Source organism: Numida meleagris, chromosome 1 (genome assembly GCF_002078875.1).
Source record: "Numida meleagris isolate 19003 breed g44 Domestic line chromosome 1, NumMel1.0, whole genome shotgun sequence".
In the NCBI taxonomy this organism is placed as follows: domain Eukaryota; kingdom Metazoa; phylum Chordata; class Aves; order Galliformes; family Numididae; genus Numida; species Numida meleagris.
Genome location: NC_034409.1, coordinates 92995314 through 93016412, shown reverse-complemented (window position 1 = coordinate 93016412; position 21099 = coordinate 92995314). Strand labels below are relative to the sequence as shown.

Here is a 21099-nt window from a genome sequence, read left to right as displayed (position 1 = left end):
GAAAAGCAATCATAGTTAAAAAGCAGATTACACACAATAAGTGTGACTTATTAGAGTTGTTTCAAGCCATGTCAAGTAGAAAATAAGCTACTCAAGTACGTAATTGGCATACTAAAGCACTATGTCTTACCCTCTACTATAAAGCATTTGCATAAAGGACAACTGATGCATTGTGAACCTTGCCACTGGGTGGCTGTGGCATAGCTGCTTACTTTTTGGTGCTCCCACTCGCAATTCTTTCAAACTGATCAAGAAACATCTTTAGATGAAGTAGCAGTTTCCTATGACATATTCACAGTGTTATACCGATGACTGAGGCAGCTTCTGGCAATGTTCCTTTCACTGTCCTCTTCTCTATTTACTACTCTCCTCCTGCTGTCTCCCTCCACAACAACACAAGTCTCTTGATCATATTTGGTCACAGCCTCTTTGGTGGATAATAGGGAGGGGGAAAAAAAAAAAAAACACACACAATCCTGATGTGTTTTCTGCATTATGATGTCATCTTCCAGGGACAAGCTCCCCTGAATCCCTCTATACATAGTTAATTTAATGCACCTAACAACTTTTTGATAACCTGAAAGAGAATAACATTAATATTTCATTATAGTGCCTCAGAAAAAGTCTTCTTCCACCAATTCCTGCATTGCTAGCAGAGATTCCAAGACAGGACTTGAGCATCGACCGTACAGAATAGCTCCATTAGAATACTGAAGTTTATCCTCTACCTCATCCTCTGCCTACAATTTTCTCTTAACAATATCATAGACAAATACAGCTGAGAATTAGAATTTCTAAATTACCAGTAGTGACACCTTAGTGTTAACAGCTTTAACCCATTAATGACTCCATCATAAAAACAAAACAAATAAAAAAAAACAGAAGAAAATACAGTCACATAGACGTAGACTTAACTAGATGCTCAGACTCCAACTTCTACTTTGAAGACCTCTTTGTTTTTAAGAAGCTTCTAACTCTTCCCCCTAAAAAAATACAATTTGCTCTAGTGCATACCCATTATCAATTGAAACAATTCATCTTTTGTGTGGCTAAACTGAAAAGAAACATTGTCTTAAATGGCAAAACCTCCTACCAAGGAATTGTGCAGTCATCAAGTCACAGGAGAGCTAAGCCTGCCAAAATAACTGAACAAAAACATTCTGAAGTGCTGGGCTCAATCTAAAAAAAAAAAAACAAAAACTAAGGCTCTAAAAGGCTCTGAAGAGCAACAGTCCACTGCATCACGATTTGTGGCCGCTATGTGCCCATGAGTAGTTGCACATTGCCTATTTGTATTTGATAAACAAAGTCAAGAGACCATTTTTGTCCCATTGAGATAACTCTTCCTGCCAGTAAATTTAATCTGTAGTTAACAGAGAATTCGACAATAACTTGCTAACAATCATGCAATGAAACACAAGGCAGTACCACACACACTAAGGCGTTACTTCCCATTTAGCTCCACTGAAGTACTGAAGACACCTCATTATAGAAATGATATGGAGATAGATATGCTTCCCCAACCCAGTTCTCTAGAGTGCAAAATGCCAGCAATACCATGTCTGCTCCTTGCTGCACACAAATGATGTAGCATGATGCTTCAAGACACTCATCTCAGTCACTGTTCAACTTTGCAAAGCTGGGGTTTTGCTCCCCTCACTCACTTGAAGACATTAAATTTAAGTGACACTGCACTTAGTCTACTATAAGCAAGAATATTTTCCCCACACACAGTTAAGGCGGAAGCAGGAAATATTAGGTTTGTATGTACGAGAAAGCAAGGAATGTTTCTTCAGAAAACTTCCTATGAAAGTACCTCAGCTAGGGGCATCTGGGCTCCTTTTGTACATGTAGACTGTTGCCTGACTAAATATAATCCATTTACATCTTATATTTAAAGAAAAAAACACCACATCCCTAACACTTCTATATATAGGATCCTAGCTTCAAACCTGTTATCCCATTTATTCATGTTTACTATTCCTTCATGTTCACATTAAAAATGCTTTCACACTTTGACTGCAGCCTGCTTGAAACACATGAGGCTTGAACTTGAAACCTGCCTTATACTATGCTACTGGACTTCGTGATCAGTAAGGTCAGCCGCAACATCATCTACTTCATTATTGGCAGTAATTACACTTGATGAATTTTACCAACAGTGGTTCCCTGACACTGATTAACCTACTTGCTCACCACATTTGATTCTTTTTCAAGGTTTCCGAGTTAAACGCAGAGCATGCTGCTCTATGAGTTACTAGATTGAGGGAAAAAATTGCAAATCCGAAGTTATGATAATATTCTTTCCAACCAGTTTTCCTTTCCCAGAACATCATAGGTACACAAATACACTTTTAGGTACTTTAAACATTGTTAGTGTGTGTTAAAGCATTCTGATGTAAAGCAGTCCCTTTTTTGCACACTTCAATGTCAAAAAGTGTTATATATATTTGGACTGGAAAACTATCCAAAACCAGCAGAAGTGGACTTGTTTTTTGTACAAAAAAAGAAATTGTGACTTATTAGCCATCGTGCCAACCTCAATTTTGTACTTTGTACATATTTTTGCTTACTGTCATCTATCTGCATGCAATTACATAAAAACTATCTAAGCTACCCATTAGTAGTTAATTTATATGGCCTCAAAAAAAAAAAAAAAAAACCCTACACAAAACCAATGAATGCAGTCATCCTGACATTTTTCAGACAATTTCCTAATCTTTACCATACCTTTGGAAGAAGGTACATTGTGAAGACATCCAAACACTCGCCTTCATAACTCAACAGGAAAAAACCAGAATCAATTACACTGAGCTAAATTTCATTAATACGTGAATAAGATTTAGATGCAGTGTTTTAATTTCAAGTACCTACTCAACATGTTATCAGATAAAGCGCTAGATAAATTATATAAGACTCATAATCTGTCATTTAAAAAATCACAGATCAACTGTCAGTACTTGAAAGTTTAACAATTATTCTTATTTTAGTACTATTTTATTTCTCCAGCACACAGAAGAAAAATTTTGTTGTTCAGCTTACACCAATGTCGTATTAGAAATGATTTTCTATTCAATATTCTGGGGCAGCAAATAGCCCATAATCACAATTGCTAACATTTTATAAGTACTGATCGTATTATGCCTTATTATCTATCTGTGTCAAAATGTTTTAGAATATCGTTAGTCATAAATTTGGAAGAAAACTTCCTCTAGACTTGAATTCTTACTGGCTTCTATTTTCCAGTTGTTCATTGTTTTCTGTTTTGATCTTTTGTATTCCTATGAAGAATATTAAACAAGTTCTCCAACGTAGGTAATAAGATTTCAATTTTTAATTGCGCTATCAGCAGATATAAGCTTCACTGACACTGTTTCAAAATTAGAGACTATTACAGTGAAAACTGAATTTACAGGTACTCACAGCAGCTATAATACTCATTTTAAAATAACAAGTAAAAAGAACAAAGTGGAACACAGATAAATTCCTGCACATGTATTACAACACAAGACTTACTAAAAAAGCCTATCTATCTGAATTTTTCTTAACAGCTTGCTGTATACTACGAAAAGAAACTGGGAACACTGTCAATGAAGGAAGAATTCAGTCATTTTTGACAATGAAAGTAGATAAGAACACTCACCTCCTTCTTACAGCTACCCTCATCATTAAGAGATCTACTAAACAAACAAATCTCATTAGAATGAAGAAACAGATACACAGAGGTTCAACTTATTGAAGCAGAGGTGGCTTTTTTCTTTGTTTTAAATCTGTGCTCAGCTTATGACATCTGTCAGAAAATAAGAAGCACTCATACAACAAAAAGAGCAACTGTATTTGTTTACCAAGTAACTCATTATAAGCTCTCCCATGGACCTACAAGGAGCTTTGGAAATACCTAGTGATACTTTCACCAAGTCACAAAAAAAAAAAAAAATACAATGTTTTTTTCGAAGAGGGTGCCCAACTGCTATGAGCATCCATCCCTTGACACAACAAAAAGGCATAGGAAGCATACTAAAACGCAAGGTTTAGTTGGTTGGGTTTTTTTTTTTTTTTAAACTCACCTTCTTTAATGTCTATGTGTGGTTATGAGAAGACTGCCTGAAGAGCTACAGTAGACAGTCTACTACTGCTGTACACAGGAAAATGTTTGACCTCTCTTCCTCATTTATTTTCCTATAAAAATATTTTCTGACCTGATCTAAATTAGTGTCACCAACTACACTCCATCCACTTCCATTCTGGTTCAGAAATTACTTATTTAAAAGAAATGACCTTGTCACAATTTCAGAACTTGGCATTCGCCTGTGTAGAACTGAAGAAGAAAGTAGTGTAGAGAGAAGCTAAAGATAAGGACCTTCTGGAGGAATGGTTTTCCTCCTAGCAGATTACTCAAATTACTCTATGTGAATGTCTGGAGTTGACTACTTAAATATTTAAGAATTAATACTGGCAAAAGAAACTTGAAAAACGTATGATGCCCTTATGCTTTTTACAGTAATACAATATATATATACACACACACCCGTTCAATATTATTATTTTTTGCCTAGTCTATTCTACACAGACAACACTGCCTGTGTCTTTAAACATTACCTCTGCAATCTGCATAGTAATTTCCATCTGCATAAAATCCAATATTCTCAGCTTCTACATGAATGAAGAACAGCAAAACAATGTTCTGCTACACAAATTCTAATGATCTCCAAAATAAGCAAATCTATGAATGCCTACAGTCTCTAACTAAGCCACTTATAAAAGAGCAGCAGTTTTATGAATCTGTTAGTGGAATGATAGCAGACAGAAAGATCACCCATAACATGAGGATAATGTACGCTCTTAGCACGTGGAATATTCCAACCTCACTTCAGGTTTTGTGAAGGATAAGCCATCTCAGAACCACCTTACCTTAACTGAGGAATTTTTTCCACACTTTAGTTATGATGCATAAATACATAGAGAGGAAACATTATGATGTGTTAGATTCATAGGCAGCAATAACACAAAAATAATCATGAAATATTATCAGAAAAGTTACATATGCGGTTGGAATGAATACTGTGGGTGAAGTCATCAATTATAACTATGTATACTTGTATTTTAAGTACAAAGATTTCAAAATTGGATTAACATCAGGATATATGCATTCAAAAGCTAATCAGTCTCACGGGCAGACAGAATAATAACAGTTCAGCTTCATGGACCTCTCTGGTAATTAAATGTTTTGAGTGTCAGTGATAACTGCATACATCTTTGTTTAGAGCAAACTGCACAAAAGCACAATTAAAGACAATGGGGAGGAGAAAAAAAGAGGAAATCAAACACACATTCTGCTCTGCCAGCCTTTTCAGAAGACTCAGAGCAACTACAGAACTACAGTGAATAACATTTCTAATACCAAGAGTCATCCTGGGTAATACAAAATTCTGTATAGTAAACCAATTATGAGCAGTATTGTCTTTGCCTTACAGATGGTAAATGGAAAGAGAGTAAGTACTATAGAGGTCTACAGTTTAAAAGTAGGAAATATGACCATGATTATACAAAGAGAAAGACACAACTCTCAATTTTACCAAGCATTCTTAGGAATACTCACTATTTGCTAATAGTTATCAACATTTCTCATCATTCACACCTTTTAACTCTACACTAAGCTTAGAACATTCTACAGTAGGTAAGCACAATAATTTTGAAAATGCAACATAAATAGAAGGTAAATTTAGCAGCAATTAGAAAACATAATCTATTTATCTCTAAATTATAGAAAATACCAGTAACCATTCTCTAGTGTCACAAATTATTGTATAATCACCACATTTTAGATGCAGAGAACTGTTTTCTCCCCTGCTCTGCAAAATAAGATCAGCTTTCTCACGCCCTTGAATGATTACTTCTAAATTTCAATTCATCCATATTTATTACTGAGACAATTTTGTATACCATAATAAACACAGTGTTAAGCACATATATCGAGAAAGCATTTCCAGTGTATTTCTACATATTTCTTTGTTTTGGTAGATTCTCTGTTTTCTTAAGATCAGATTTTTAATGAAAAAATCGAAGATTTTTTCAATGTGTTAGTTTTGTTGATGGGAGCCCTGAGACTGTAGTATACATTATACAAACACCCCCGGTTGATTAGTATTGTTATATATGATTTCAGTATATTTCTTTCATTAACTACTCATTACTGACCCGTTATCATTTGACATCTCTAGAACACAAGCTCAAATTGCAACAAGTCAAATTCTCAGAATATATATATACACACATCTCAATGATGGAAATCAGTATACACATGTAAATAACCACATGCAGTGGTAGTTGTTATGTGTATAATGACACTAAGCTCAAAGAAACTTTCAGTTAATTTTTGTAAGACAAGAGTTTCTGGTCATAAAATACAACAGGTGATAAGTTTTCCCTCATTCTGCATTTAGCTCAAATTCCTTAAGCTAAGCCTACTGATCAATACTCCTAATTACTGGGTGTCAAGAGTTAAGTTCTAAGAGGCTAGATATACCACATAAAAACAGAATGCTTGAAAAGTTACGGTTAAAAGCACAGCACTTCCCACCAAGGTATTAAGATTTGAATAGAATATTAAATAGTTGCATGAAATACGAAACTACTTATTTTTCAAATTGTAAGTATATAAATAATGGTTTTAAATTGTGGATACAGTGCACTGTATCATGCTACATTTCAACTACATATACAAGTTCCAATACAGCAAAGAAAACTAGACATTATTAATTCACCATTTAGGGTCACTTTGCACAAGAAGATAAATTGATTCTGCTTCTTATAACTACAAAACAAAAAGGACAAAATGAGTACAAAATGTTAAAAGAACTGAAAAGAAAAAGGTCAGAACTAGCACCTTTAGCTTTGATCCATGAGGCACGGGAGAAAAACCATCTTGTCCAGGTGGAATGAACAACTCCCATTTCCCATATTCCATTTTCTTATATGGGTGAGAAAACGGATTCCAGCCATCTGTAATAAAAAAACAGAATTAAGTGTATTTATCTTAAAAGATGCCCAATTAAAATTCCAAGGCATAGCAGTAGTTTCAATCTTTTTCAGAATACATTTCATTTGCAGCAAATACAAATACTTTTGTATCAGCTACTACAGCACACTTCCCTTAGAACAGGTTCAATACGATGCTCACTGGGAAACCATACATCAAATTCTAATTTGACAGTTTCTGACTACGGAAGAGGAAAAAAGATTATCTTGGACAAAATCAAAGCCATCTCCATAAACCACATGCTTAAACCAGCTCTGGATACAGATACATGTGTTTAATTGCTTCTATTTTGAACACAAAGCATATTAACTAGGAAAACGAGGAAGATGCAGACAAACTTGGTTGCAATGTCCACTTAATACTAAATACTTCGTAACATAACTAAGAACTTTGGCCTGAAATGACACAGTTATAATTAAGCAAATCCTGAAGAGGGTTCCTTTTTCATTTAAAAAAAAAAAAAAGCACAAAAACACAAAACATGTTTGCTGAACCAAGCTTAGATTCCGTAATTCAAGATTCTTCATACTGTTTTGACTTACTAAGTGCTGGAGAGGAACAAGGTTAGCCATTATGACATGCTTAACTGAATAAATGCCTGCCAAGAAAATTGTGTGTGCTTCTATAGATGTTCAAGGTTAATTCTTATGAATGCAACTAAATATAAAGCTTCTGAACTGACAGACTCAGGCAATGTAACTATTTCTGAACTAGAAGGAAGCGGCAAGCCAAATTTCAAAATGACTTCTTATCTTGCCTTGAAACTTGTCCACCTCACATAGCCAACAGCAACAGGGAATTTTAAGGTATCAAGAAACCATGCAAAACAGAAAACTGTAACTGAACTGTAAGACATTTCCTTCTTGCTGATCTATTTGTATGATATTTCCTGCTGTAAAATGACAGGTGGTTTCCATCTCAAGTACAGAAGCATAAGCAGTCTTCTGCAAGATCATACGTACATTAATTATACACAAGATCTTAAGTACATACACTAACAGCTGATAAATGCTGTATTCACATCCTAAGCTGTAGTTCTATTATTTAAGCTAATATAAAACAATGTTTCTAATAAACATGTTAGTGGGTTAAAAGTAATTAAAGAAAAACTAGACATGACACCAAAATTTATTTCCCTGCTCCAGCAGCATTAGCAACTTCCGCTACTTTAAAACCACTAGCTTACTTGTCTACAGTCTACTTTTTTTTTTTTACTTCCTAGTATGTAGTAGTAGATGCCAAAAGCATTAATTACTTGAATATTTATTCAAAAAAATTCAAGATTAACACTTTACATCTGACATGATTCCACATTTCACTGTACAATATTGTTTTTTTTTTTCCTGCTTTAAGTGGGGGGAAAGGGATATAGATTCCTATTATAAATATATATCACATATACTGCAGGATCTTCAAATACTAATTTGGGAAAATGTTAATGGTGGTGGGAGAAAATGAGTAAAATAATACCACTGATTCAGTGGTTTAAGTTTTAAAGCTACCTGTTTAATCTTTGTCCTAAAGAAACAGAAAGCAGGAGTGAAGGAAAAACATTTTTGAAAACAAATTCGCAATAAATTGACAGATTTATTTAACGCAGAGACTGAAAGTAATCTGATCTGAACCTTCCCATAGTATTTGTCATGGTTTTGTGATTTTCGGTTATTGGTATTCCACATCATAACATCATGTAGTGGACATACCTAGTTCTCAGAAGAGAAGGACTACTACAGTCCCCACGGCACTTTGCTCCTTTGTTACCATTTTCCAGCCGGAGGGAAAAGATAGAAGCTCGCAGTATAAAAACTTGCAGATCACGAGACCTCATCCCTTTTTCCGCCGTCTCTCGTCTTGGCAGCACCTCGCTCTCCAGCCATCTTATCGTCGGTAGTAGAGTAAGGCCTACCTTGACTTTGGGACATTCTCTCTCTCTGTGTTGGATTTATCAGCTTAAATTGTAATTATATTGTATTATAGTGTGTTGTTTTGCATTCCGATATTTTATTTAGTAAATTAGTTTGTTTCTCCTCAGATTGTTACCGCTGTTCTTTGCTCTCAGGGCCATCTCCCTACCCTTTTCCCCTTTCCCCTTTTCCCGGGACGTGGGCCCTTGGGTCCCCCGTCCCCTTTGTCACGGAATCAGGCCTAACGCCCGTAAACCGTTGACAGTATTCCATCACATACTAGTTTTTACTTCTTTTTACAAATTAATTAGACCGCTGATGTGTGATAAATCTTTTATTCTGTTAACATAACACGGATAACATCATCCAGAGCAAAGAAACAGTTCTGGACATGTCTTTCAGCATAGGCTATTTAGTAGATGGCTGACCTGATCTCGTGTTAGTAGTAGTTTCATTTCAACCACAGATTTGGAATAAATGTTCTCCAGAGGTCTCTTCCAACCAATTTATGGGAGGCTAGGGAAGAGCTATAAGACAGCATCTTGCACTGTAGTTGGAAGTTGGAGGTGGTCTTAAAATTGGAGAACTGAAAGGTGACTAGATCAAAGATTACATCTGCTTATCCATAGAAATCAGAACAGAAGTAGTAGAAAAGTGAAGAAGGTATCTATATTCATCAACATATATGTTTTTCCAATAAACATCTATAATCCAAAATGTTGTCTAATGCATAAAACAGATTGCTCTTAAGTAATACATGGATGTACTGAATTCAGAATACAGAAAGCAAGACTCACCTGTCCCCGATGTTCCTACATAAAACCATTACTTATTTCTTAACACTTAGAAAGAAACTAACTTATGAAGATTACAACAGATATTGCCCTCTATTAGAGAAAAGACATAAAATGTTAAAACACCTTGAAATTGACAGCCTATAAAAAAGTGGTTTAGACTTCTCCAGTTTTACTACCTAGTTTTCATTTTTTTTTAAAATCAAAATATAGTCAATAATACTTAAGAAAAAAACAAAGAACCAAATAGCAGACTATCCAGAAGTCTGCTATTTCCAAAAGAAAATATAAATTCAAGAAAAAAAAATCTTAGTTTGGTAACAGGGGCCTCAAAAACTCTATCAATATCAGCAAACAAAATGGCTGAGAAGATTACCAATAGAACTTGAAATTATCAACTTGAATAAGTTTTAGGAGAGAAGGACAATTCATAACATATGCATAAAGTCAAGAGCTTCTACACAAAATCTCAAGACCTAAATACGTCTTTTATCAACACAGAAGACATCTTGAATAACCAAGTACTTTTAATTTTTAACTATAACTTCTCCAAGAATGGATCTTAAAAAATAAGCTTCCTATCTAATCATTACATCCTACTTCAGGGAAACAAGACACCACAGAACTTCTCCTCACTCAGAACTGCACTGTGTGTACCAAACAACCATGAAACTGAGCTTTCACCTAGAAGCAAATGTAAAACAATGATACCTTGGATTCTACCATCTATCATTAAAAAAAATTAAATGTGATTCTTCCAGCTAAATCATAAATTAAATGACTTCTTGTTCCCCACTTTCAGGTTTTGTTTTCAAGTTGATCAGCATATTGCCATTCAGTTCTGAGACCTAACTCAGACATAGGAGTCTTATCTCCTCTTTCTTTTCACAAGAGGAAAGAGAATTTCTTGTATATTGGCAAAATCATTCATTTGTTCCAAAAATGGTACAACAGTGGGTTTTTTGTTTGTTTTTGCTGGTTCAACAGTGCAATATTGTGACTATGAAGTAAGTTTTCAGAAGTGAAAAAACTCTTCTCAAAATTGAGATTGAAATCTCAATTGCAAAACACATCCTAAGACAGTTGTATTTCTAGACAACACACAGTTCTAACAGAAAGGTGCTTAAAGAGAATAGGCACTTTAACAAGCATTCACATGGTTTCCTTGAAGAAAAGATATCTGAACTGCTGTTTCTCTGCTAAGGGGCATCACAATCGTACTATCCCACAACATACTCGTAAATTCATTTGCCTGGAATATGAATTCAAAACACTGAAAGCAGATCATAACTGGAATGATTCTCTACAGATACCACTGGTTACACAGAATGGCCAATTACATCTCTTTCTACATAGCCTCATTTCAGACAGTTCAATACCAAGTCCATTAACATAATCTGCTTAACAAGTCATTAAACAGAAAGCTCAAATACTGACATGAAAACAAATGTCATTACTTCGCAGATATGATATCTCCCTGGATATTAAATAGCAGCTTACATTTCAGTATTGCCTTCAGTCATCTGCAACCACAGAAGTATAACACCATTTGTCTTTATTAATGAAATCTAGGTATTTATCTATAGAAAGCTTTGATAAAAGTACTAAGTTCAGTATCATATCACAGAACTATCTAGATTCCATTTGATTAAAGGTTTAAGTCAAGTCTGAAGACAAATGATTCTTCGATGACAAGTCTGCAATCACAACTCTCAGACACTCAAATTATGAGGACTGGTGGCTTAAGTTTCCCCTACTTCACTCTGAAGAAAACCTGCCAGAGTTTAAATACGTAAATGAATAATCAAACAAAAAATCCCCTGCAAAGCAGCCAGTCCTCCTGCATCCACACTTCAACTCCACCCACTAGTGCAAAAATGAAACAGAAATCAGAACAAACAGATATTCCAGAATGATCAAAATTTTAGATCATATTGCATTATATCAAATATTGACATAAAGTCATTAACTTTTTAAATTTTAATTAAATTTATATTTACAGACAACATACACTGCATGGCCAAACAGACCTTTGAGTGTTCCAATTTCCCAAACAAATTCCATGGATTACACTCAAAACTTGACTTACTTTGAACCAAATGATCGTAAAGTAGCAATAAATTGCCAGTAGTCAACAAGTTTCTCAGCAAGAAAGCATGCAAATAAAATACTGAGTGTTATCACTGAGAGCTTTTAAAGTAGCTATAACATTGGTACTGCCTCTAGGATTAGGAATTCATCTGACTAATTGCCTCATACATTTGATTTACTGAAATGCAAGAAGTAGTAATTGACAAACTTTATGTTTTCAGATGTTCATTTAATCCCTTTTAGACAGAGTGAAATAATGTACCTGAATATCAACAGATAAAATTTATCTTGATCTCCAATTATGGAGTTTTAAAGAGAAGACAAGCTCTGAAAATATTGGAATTATCTGAAATTTATGCTTTTCATTCTCCAATTTGAATACAGATTTTTGTGCTATTCTACCTTTTTCCAGAAGGTATAACACTGAAAGTTATCCCATAAAGAGGATCCCATTCATGACAAATGTCTCAGAAGGAGATTAAAAAAAGAAAGAAAGAAAAAAACCACACATACTCATAATTTGAGCTAAAAGTTCTTAATATCAAAGTTTTTGTTGTCTGCACGATCAATTTTTACTTGTTTTCTACCCTTGAATATCATTAATTTAAGAGGTTAAGTACTGAGAATTAGTGTTTTGTGGTTTTTTTTTAATGTTTTTCCTTGTTTTTCAACCAAACACCTAAGATATTCACAGATAATACCCAAGTAAACCATTATGAGAAAACACCATTATCCATTTAACCACAGCAAAACTAAAAGCAAATCATGAATTGTCTTGTTTTTGTATTACATATCACTATATTTTCATTTAAAACTGAAGAAGTGCTATTTAAAGTTTGGTTTGCTTCCTTGTAACATTTCAAGCCCTCCTCCCTCCAGTAGTTCAATTGCAGTTTCCTCTTTATAAACCTGAGCTTTTATAAAAAAAAATCTTATTAATAGAAAACTTGATATTCAATTTAAATACAATATGGACATAAATTTAGTTTGAGACTTTAACCTGTTCAAAAACTTGAAGAAAGGTTAAAGGGATTCAGTTTTAATTAAATGCACCTATAGCAACCCGATTCTAAATCTTAGGGTTTTGCAACCCAATTTCTCATCAGAATATTATTAAAGCCAAATCATCTGAATTGAATGACAATCTTCCATTCCTCTAGGCTTTCTGAGTACATTATCTTCACCTTTGGGAATGAATACTTTACTATGACTGATGATGAATGATATATAGAACAAATGCACTTTTTCCCACGTTAAAGTGAACTTCTTTTTAGTCTTTTGACTTCTTACTGCCACATTTCATTAACATAGATACAACTATTCTAAGTAATTAGTCCTAAAATTCTGCTTCATATGAAGTACTACATGAAATATTTTTTAAATGAAATAGGTTTGTTTTTATGAGTTTTATTGTCGTTGCTTTGGTTTTTTAACTATCTTTCCAGTATCAATACTGGAACTTCCCTGCAAACTCCACTCCAAGCCAATTTACAATTTATATCCCCGTTTTAAAATCTTAAGTATTAATTTCATTAAAAGTCTCTTTTCAAAATGGCTAATCTTAGATTGCGTTGTTTAATTTAGCCCATCACACAGAAGAATCCTAAGATGTGGCTGACGGTGTGAGATTGCAAGCAAGAAAGAAGAGAAAAGGAGAACTGTGTGTTTATAAATGTAAAGTTTAGTTTTTAAAATTCCCTCACGCAGCTGCCTTATATTCACTATTAACAGCTAGCACCACCGTAATCTAGCAGGAGGTGAACTATAGTCATGACTTGTTACTGAGTTTTGGAATCAAAAGATATATCTGATTCCTGTATTAAAATTCAAGTGCTATGTCAACCTATTTTTAATCAACATCTATTCAAATTAAAAGACAAGGACTATTTGAAGGAAAGCTACCCTGTCATTCATTAGATCAAATCATATCAAATGGAACCACAGCTAAAAGTACTGTTGCACAAACCTTTCTGTCCATCTTCTGCATTAAAGACTTTTCTAAAAGTAATCATTGCCTACATACTCAGATTACCAGAGTGAACAGCAGACACAGACCCTTTAATCAAGTTCTTAAAGAAAAAAACAGAATACAAAACCTGACAATTAAAGTAGATACAGTTTATGTCTGGGAACTGAAGCATAATTTGAATATTTAACCATTTCTTTTGCTTATTCTGTCTGTAAATGTATCTTAGGTCTATGTAAAAAATAATACTAGAACTAAGTACTATGAAAGATTGTAAAGAAAGCTCAACCACTGTACTTTAAAAGGAATCACTAAATACTACAGCTAACAGCACAGGTAAAGAATCTTCACATTTAAAAGTTACATAAGCATCCTGAAAAAAAATTAAAAAGATAGGTGAATTAGTATTGCAGGATTTAAGAGCAAAAATGCACCTGACTTGCATTTAAGAGTTTGCATAACATGACTTAACTGTAGCTAGCCTTCTGGCAAATGAGAAAATTTGATTTTGTCTAAAGTTTTAAGTAAGTAAACCAATGTCTTCCCAGTTCTCAAACTAAGCAATACAGTTCCTCCACTGAGACCCTGCCACCTTCCTGCTCTGCTAACACCATTCCTTCCTCTTTCCCAAAAAGGGAATAGAACTCTTTTCATGCGTACATTCACTTATGATTTGAGGTTATCATTTTGAAGCTAGTACTTGTTTCTAGACTCTCATGAATAGTAAGAATCACAAAGAACCTTGGTTCTTGGACAACACTGCTGTTAGACAAGCAGAGCAGATAAATCAAGCTATTACACTGTTATTTTCCCCTTCCCTCCATATAACATCACAAAAGCCTAACTGCAGATCTTTAGGAAGAACATCAGGTAGTTCAGACATATTCAGCTAATGCTGCACTGTGATCAGGATAGAATCTTTAGAGAAGTCATTACCTATAGATTTAAAAATAGAAATGCATAATTCTGATACATAATACTGAATGCAATAGAAATACACACATTCTTAGGTTACTCTAATATGGAGGAAAAGATGATTATTTAAGTTACTAAATGCCGTTACACTAGCAAAACATAACATGTATTTTTGCTATCAGAATTTTATCTTTGCTACAACACTGTTTTTAAGTGAAAAGGATACTGATCTAAAACACAGTGCAGGGGAGAAGAAATGTTACTAAAATACTTACTGAAATCACCAGTGAGAAACACCGCTTCTGCACCTGGTGCCCACTCTTTGCAATATACTCCACCATCCACAAACTGGTTAACACCGAAAGATTTGTAACTTTTTGAAAATTTATTAAGACCTCCTTCATTGTCATCGATGCTCTTCAAGCGTTTATAAAACAGAGCATACCTTTCAAAAAAAAAAGAAAAAAGTTTTAGAATATCTGAGACATCGTTCCTTACAGAAATAGAAAATAAATAATCAAACCACATCATATTTTATGGTTGCAGCACAGAAGTGAAAATTGCAACTTTACGCTACATTTTCCTCTACTTTACAGGAACTTTAAGTCTAAGACTACAACTCCTGATTGGCTGTCCAAAAATCACAGTATTACTACGCAACAGGAGAAATTCACACTCTGAACAGCCTAACATTTTTTTCTTCTATCTTATTAATACTGAGCAAGGGCATCACAGGGAGAACTGCACAGGCCGGGTACATCTATCACAACCCATTTTAATACACAATCTCTGAACACCGAAAAGTCTGCAATACAGCATGTAGCAAGCATGGAGGAAATAATCTGGCACTGCTTGACCAATCTCTCTAGAAAGACCATCAGTAAAATTAAGTAGTCCTCTGCCACTGGAACTAGTTGGAGAGAAGGGTACACACATGTACACACACGTACAAGTGTGTATATATATATACACATATATACACACACACTCACTTACTTACACATGCACACCCACACACAAAAACTTTATGTAAGTAATTATTTTGCACTGAACTCTACTTACCCCTGTTAGGGCTAGAAATGCAATAAGCCTCTAATGTAAAAATTTGCTATTAACAACTCGGAGTTTTCCTGTCAGAAGTTCCCAGCAATTCAGAGAAACAGGAGTCACACGCTACACAAAGAAAAGGGTCAGATTTGCTTCCTAAAGTGTGAGCTACTATGTGAAGAGGCATGGCTAAAAAACTTCAGTTGAGAATTTTACTAATGCTAGAAATGTATAAAAACTAGGAAGAATCGAAGCAAAACCAACTTTTCTGCCTCATTACACTTACTGTATTTTGAAAAAGGAAAAATAAACAGTAAAAAAGCAAACAACATTATAGTATTACACTTAGAAAAAGAAGAGTTACTCTGCTTGAAAAGTTAGGACTTGTACACTACTCTCAGGTTTGTTTTAAAGTTTTCTTTCAGAATTAACCTTCACTAGTTCAAAGTAGGGGATTAAACTGTCAATTTACTGGTTAAAGTGAAACAGGATAACATATTAATTTTGAGCACTATGGCTACTTTCAAGGTTAATCTCCCAGCAGGTTTGTATTACAAACACTGATGTTCACTTTTAAAAACAGCAAGATTCAAAAAATGCCTCAGGAATCACTACAGAAAAAATATCTATAACATGCTGCCCATCTACCTGCATCATCCCTTTAAAATTTATTCATGAGTCTAACCCTCAGAAACACATTACAAACTACTACTCTGGTAGTCAATTTAATTTGCAGTGCTTAAGGGTGAACATTCTGTCAGATTTTCAAATATACGTGTATAACCTATATATACACATCCAGCTGACTGAATTAAATTTTAATCAATTGCAATCATAGAAAGATTTATATAAATAAAAAGAATGAAAGTTAAATACAGAAACGGAACAATTGACTAACACAGCCTCAGAAGTTCACCATATGGCATTTGGTAACAGAAACATTATTCCCTACTGAAAGTTTCTATTTGAAAAGTAAACGTATTCTGATTTGTTTAGCTCGGGGGAGGAGGCTACTTTCATTTTTGTTTTATTTTAAGCTACTCTTTAAAATATACTAATTATACAAGTGCACAGTGCTTGTGACAGAGCAAGTTCATTCAGACACAACTGCTGTGCCATCATTACAGAAATTATGAACACTGAAACAACTAGTGCCCTCTGTGTTTGTTTCACATGATATCCTAGAAAGCATTCTGTTTTAATTCTGTCAGTGACCTCCTGAAGTGATCAAATATAGGACTATGGGTTGTTTGAAGTTCATGAAAAAGCCACAGGCTTCTAAAATGGATCAATTACTTGTGCTGTGAACTACTCTGAAAAACTCATCTCAGGAGACAAAATGCATCTGGCCACAAAACAAAGCTATCTTCCCTTGAAGGTCTTGTAAATCAGAACAGAAGTGTATCTCTCTATCTGCTTTAAAGGAGAGGATTTATTTATGAGCATTCTTACAAACCAGGTGTAGCAACCTTAACGTTCTTCTTCCACAGAATCATCTTTTATTTCTACATCACTGAAATGTTTTCATCTTTCAGACTGAAACCCCAGAATCACACGAAGAAAATGACAGGAAAATCTTTTTGTTTGAGCCATTCCAAAGGCTAAGTTCATTCATGGCACACAAGTGTTAAAAGAGGTAGATATCTGTCTGATCACTTTTAGCAGTCCCCTCTGAATACTAAAAGTTATCATAAGCAAACGTACTCAAATTTTCATGACGTATGTAGCTATAAAGACTGCAACCAGACTGTGAACAGGGAACAATATGAAGGTGAGAGAATTTGTAAACTCTCGACGTGTGACGGGAATCGTCATCAGCACTCAAAGCTAGAAGCCAGGACTAGAGGCCAAGTTCTACCTTCCCACCTCTAAAGCTTTCGTAGCTTCATGAACAACTGCAAAGTCTCTTCAGATTTTTCTATTCTGTATATTGAAGGAGACACTGAAAAGATATTAGAAGGTTAAAACCATACCCAGGTATACTTTGAAAAGTACTACTGCTACCTTTGTGACAAAGATTAAAAAACAAAACAAACAAACAAAAAAAAAAAAACAGAAGATCCACATATTTTCAGGGATCTGGTCAGAGGTAACTGGAAGAAGACGTGCACTAGGTCCCTTCCTACAGGGACAGGGATGACAAAACACACCCACCATGTACAGCTGAACAGGACTGCTGTGGGTGCATTTCTTGCTCCAGGAATTCTAACGAAAAAGCAAGCTCATCCCCTAGGATGGGATCACAGGACCATACCAAAAGCTTTTTCAATTCAAATGCCACGTCCTTTCAACTCATCTCCACTAACAGACCAATTAGTTTTAAGTTAAAATACCAAAGTTTTGTGTTTTCTTCACACTTACTGGGATCAAAGATTCAGTCTTGGTATTACTACACATACATCCAACATGGAATAGTACATTCAGTAACAGACTAGCACTTTTACACCAGCTCTCTTGCTTCTCTCCTCTGGTATTTCACAGTGAAGTATGGATAATCATAAATGTAACTTGCAACAGGGTCACAAAAGTCTTTGTTGTTGTTATATTCATAGTTTGTAACACAATGTTGCTTTCATTCCTATGCTTTATATGAAGCCTTGTTTGGAAGCATACAATAGGAATGTAAGAACTGACACAAAAGGATTAAAACCTGCAAATATGACCTTGCACAATGGCTATCCAGAAAGTAGGTGTCTTGCCAGTAACATAAACTGCACAGAAAATCAAGATGAGTGAAAAATCGTAAAGATGGTATTAACTCAGGCCATTTTAAGGAGTTGCATTTCATGCAAGCACCTATCACTTCAAAAGACTCAAACACTTTGCCTTTTAACTACTTCAAGAACTAAAGTTTACCAAGTGGAAACATAGATTTCAGAGAAAATGGTGTCTTCAAGTGTTTCAGTTCAATGCAAAGCTAGACAGTTCTTACTAGAAGAAATAATGTTCTAGTTATTTGGTAACCATGATGCTTCAACTCCTACCATCACTGACTTAAAACAGCTAATTAATCCCATTAAAAATGGCAAAAGGTGTTTAAATTAGTAATTTCATTATGGCAAAATAAATAAATAAAAGTTAAGCTTCCCCCTTCCTAAACTTAACTGCCTTAGTGAAATATGACTTTTGGCACAATATTGAAGAAGTTTGATGGCAAGTCATAATAATGAATTATGTCTCCACATAAAGCCCTCAGACCTCTTTTTTTTTTTTTTTTTTTTAAACAATTGGAGGTAGCTACTCCCCCCTGGCTACCTTGTATTATAAATTTTAAACCTTTGTATTTATACTGTATTTCTTAGGTCTCATAGGAATCTGAATAGAAACTAATATAACCAAAGAGGTCTTGGCAGCATACATAATATCCTCATTTAATCACCATGGTGTTGCACTCTAACATGGCTGCATAATTTCAGAACATTTTTATGCCCACTCTTGCACCTTTTTAGAAAGTCATAATTATTGCAGTTTATAGAGCAGTCAATCAGCCTATTTTAAGACCTGTAGTGTCAACACTGACATTAATCATTTTCATCCCTCTTCAGCTTATGATGTTCACATTTCAGTAGCTACTCATTTTCTAGATTTTTTTTGTCCACATTAGTTTTTGTGCCGTAATTTATTTCCACAATATTGGCCCAATATTAATGTAAATTTATTCAAAACATGAAAGCGAATAGTAGAGGCCTTGATAATGATATCTGGCATCCATATGGAAAGCCCAATTCTGCACACACCAAAGGGAAAAGGATATAAAAGAAAACACCCAGTAAGGTATTCTCTTTACCAAATCCTCTCATTTTCCAACAAATAAAAACATTTACAGAAGTCAGTGTTAAAAATAAAGGTACAGACAAAAGGAAAGAAAAAAACACTCTCAGCTACTTCAGTCTGTTATATTTCTTTCCACTTCCTCTAATGTAGGTATTGGAGTGACTGAAAGATAGAAACAGAAAGAATAAAATGTTTGGGAGATTTATTTTTTTTTATTTTTTTGTCATTCCTTTGTTTTTGTCCTCTCATTTAAACAACAAACCTTAAAGAAAAAATAGTTTGTTTTGATGCTTTGAGATATCATTTATCCTGATCATAAACTTATTCCTGAAACCTCTTAGGGGAATGCTAGCTCTTATTTCCAAGCTTCTGACAAACAAGGAAATCCAAACTGCCATTGTACCACACCTTCACCAGCCTAATTACAGATCACCTCTCTGCAGGATGAAGAATAAAACCCATCATTCTTAAAGGTACGTTAAATAATGTATTACTTAAATAAAGACACTTCAAAAATTAGCAAAGTGGGAATTGAAGAAATGTTGATTTTATCTCTGACAGACTACTACAGCAAGAACAACAGAAAGGATTAACAGCTGGTTTAGACTGATATATCAAGAAAGGCTCAGGAGCTGCAGTTCCCTTCTGTTATCACAGACAGCCCATCTTTTAGATATCGATGTCCAAAATTTTGCAATGCTGTCATCAACTAGCAGTGACAGGTATCATTTAAGTGGCTACACTGAACTTTTTTTTTTTTTTTTTTTTTTTTTTTTTTTACAGCAACAGCTTCTTAAAAGAAAGAAATAAAACACATCTTGATAGCCATGTAAGACGAACTCTGTATCTGAAGATGCGATGTTAACATGTGGGTCACAAAATTCTATACAAAAGCAGCTCTGTATTCTCACTGGGTGTTCCTGGAAAGCCAGAGTGGAATTAAACATTTCCCAAATAGTCGAAGGAGGAGCACGCAGGAATGTTAAACAGGACAATCATGAAACAATCACCACTAATAATGTCCATCTCTATCCCTTCTACACCCCCTACCATTTCACAGAAGAAAAGGAAATAAAAACATGGAAGTGGAGGTATAGACTCAACATATAAAGAACATGGCCATTCACAGATTACTTTTTCCAATTTTGCTGCTATTAATTTGTAGATGTAGTTACACACACTTTCATGACAGTAAAGTCCATGCAGTTAGTTGCTGCTATGATTACCAAGTCCCCACATCTCAATTTCTCACTTACTTAATAGTTTGTTATTCTCTAACGCTGTCCTCATTCAGCTTCCTATAAGGGGACAGCCTGAAAGAAGACAGGAGAAGGATGGATAATGTTCTTCCCAAAAGAGATTTCTGCAGTTCAACAAATTAAGTGCACCACAACTAGAAGTGTGTGGCAAAAACAAATTCCTTTTTGTAATTGTTTCTTCAGCCAGCTTGGTCACTAGTGGAAGGATATCAAAACAAAAGCTTTTGTTTACATTTTATTCTCTTCTTCACCTCCCTTTACTCACCTGCCTGTCATCTAATCATAGTATAAGACTCACAGAATCATGGAA

At 34.6% G+C, this 21099-nt stretch overlaps 1 protein-coding gene across 5 annotated transcripts in view; it reads right to left on the bottom strand.

Annotated features, from left to right (window-relative positions):
* Positions 1 to 21099, bottom strand: part of GBE1 (1,4-alpha-glucan branching enzyme 1) — a 164507-nt gene that overhangs the window by 116230 nt on the left and 27178 nt on the right. For all 5 annotated transcript variants that reach the window (XR_002440516.1, XM_021402997.1, XM_021402973.1 and 2 more), the window contains 2 exons: positions 14985 to 15154; positions 6887 to 7002 (listed from right to left, as the gene is read on the bottom strand). Coding sequence is in view for 4 of the 5 variants with exons in the window: in XM_021402997.1 (XP_021258672.1) it covers positions 6887 to 7002; positions 14985 to 15154 (286 nt within the window). In the remaining variant the exon portion in view is untranslated. The remainder of the gene's footprint in view (positions 1 to 6886; positions 7003 to 14984; positions 15155 to 21099) is intronic.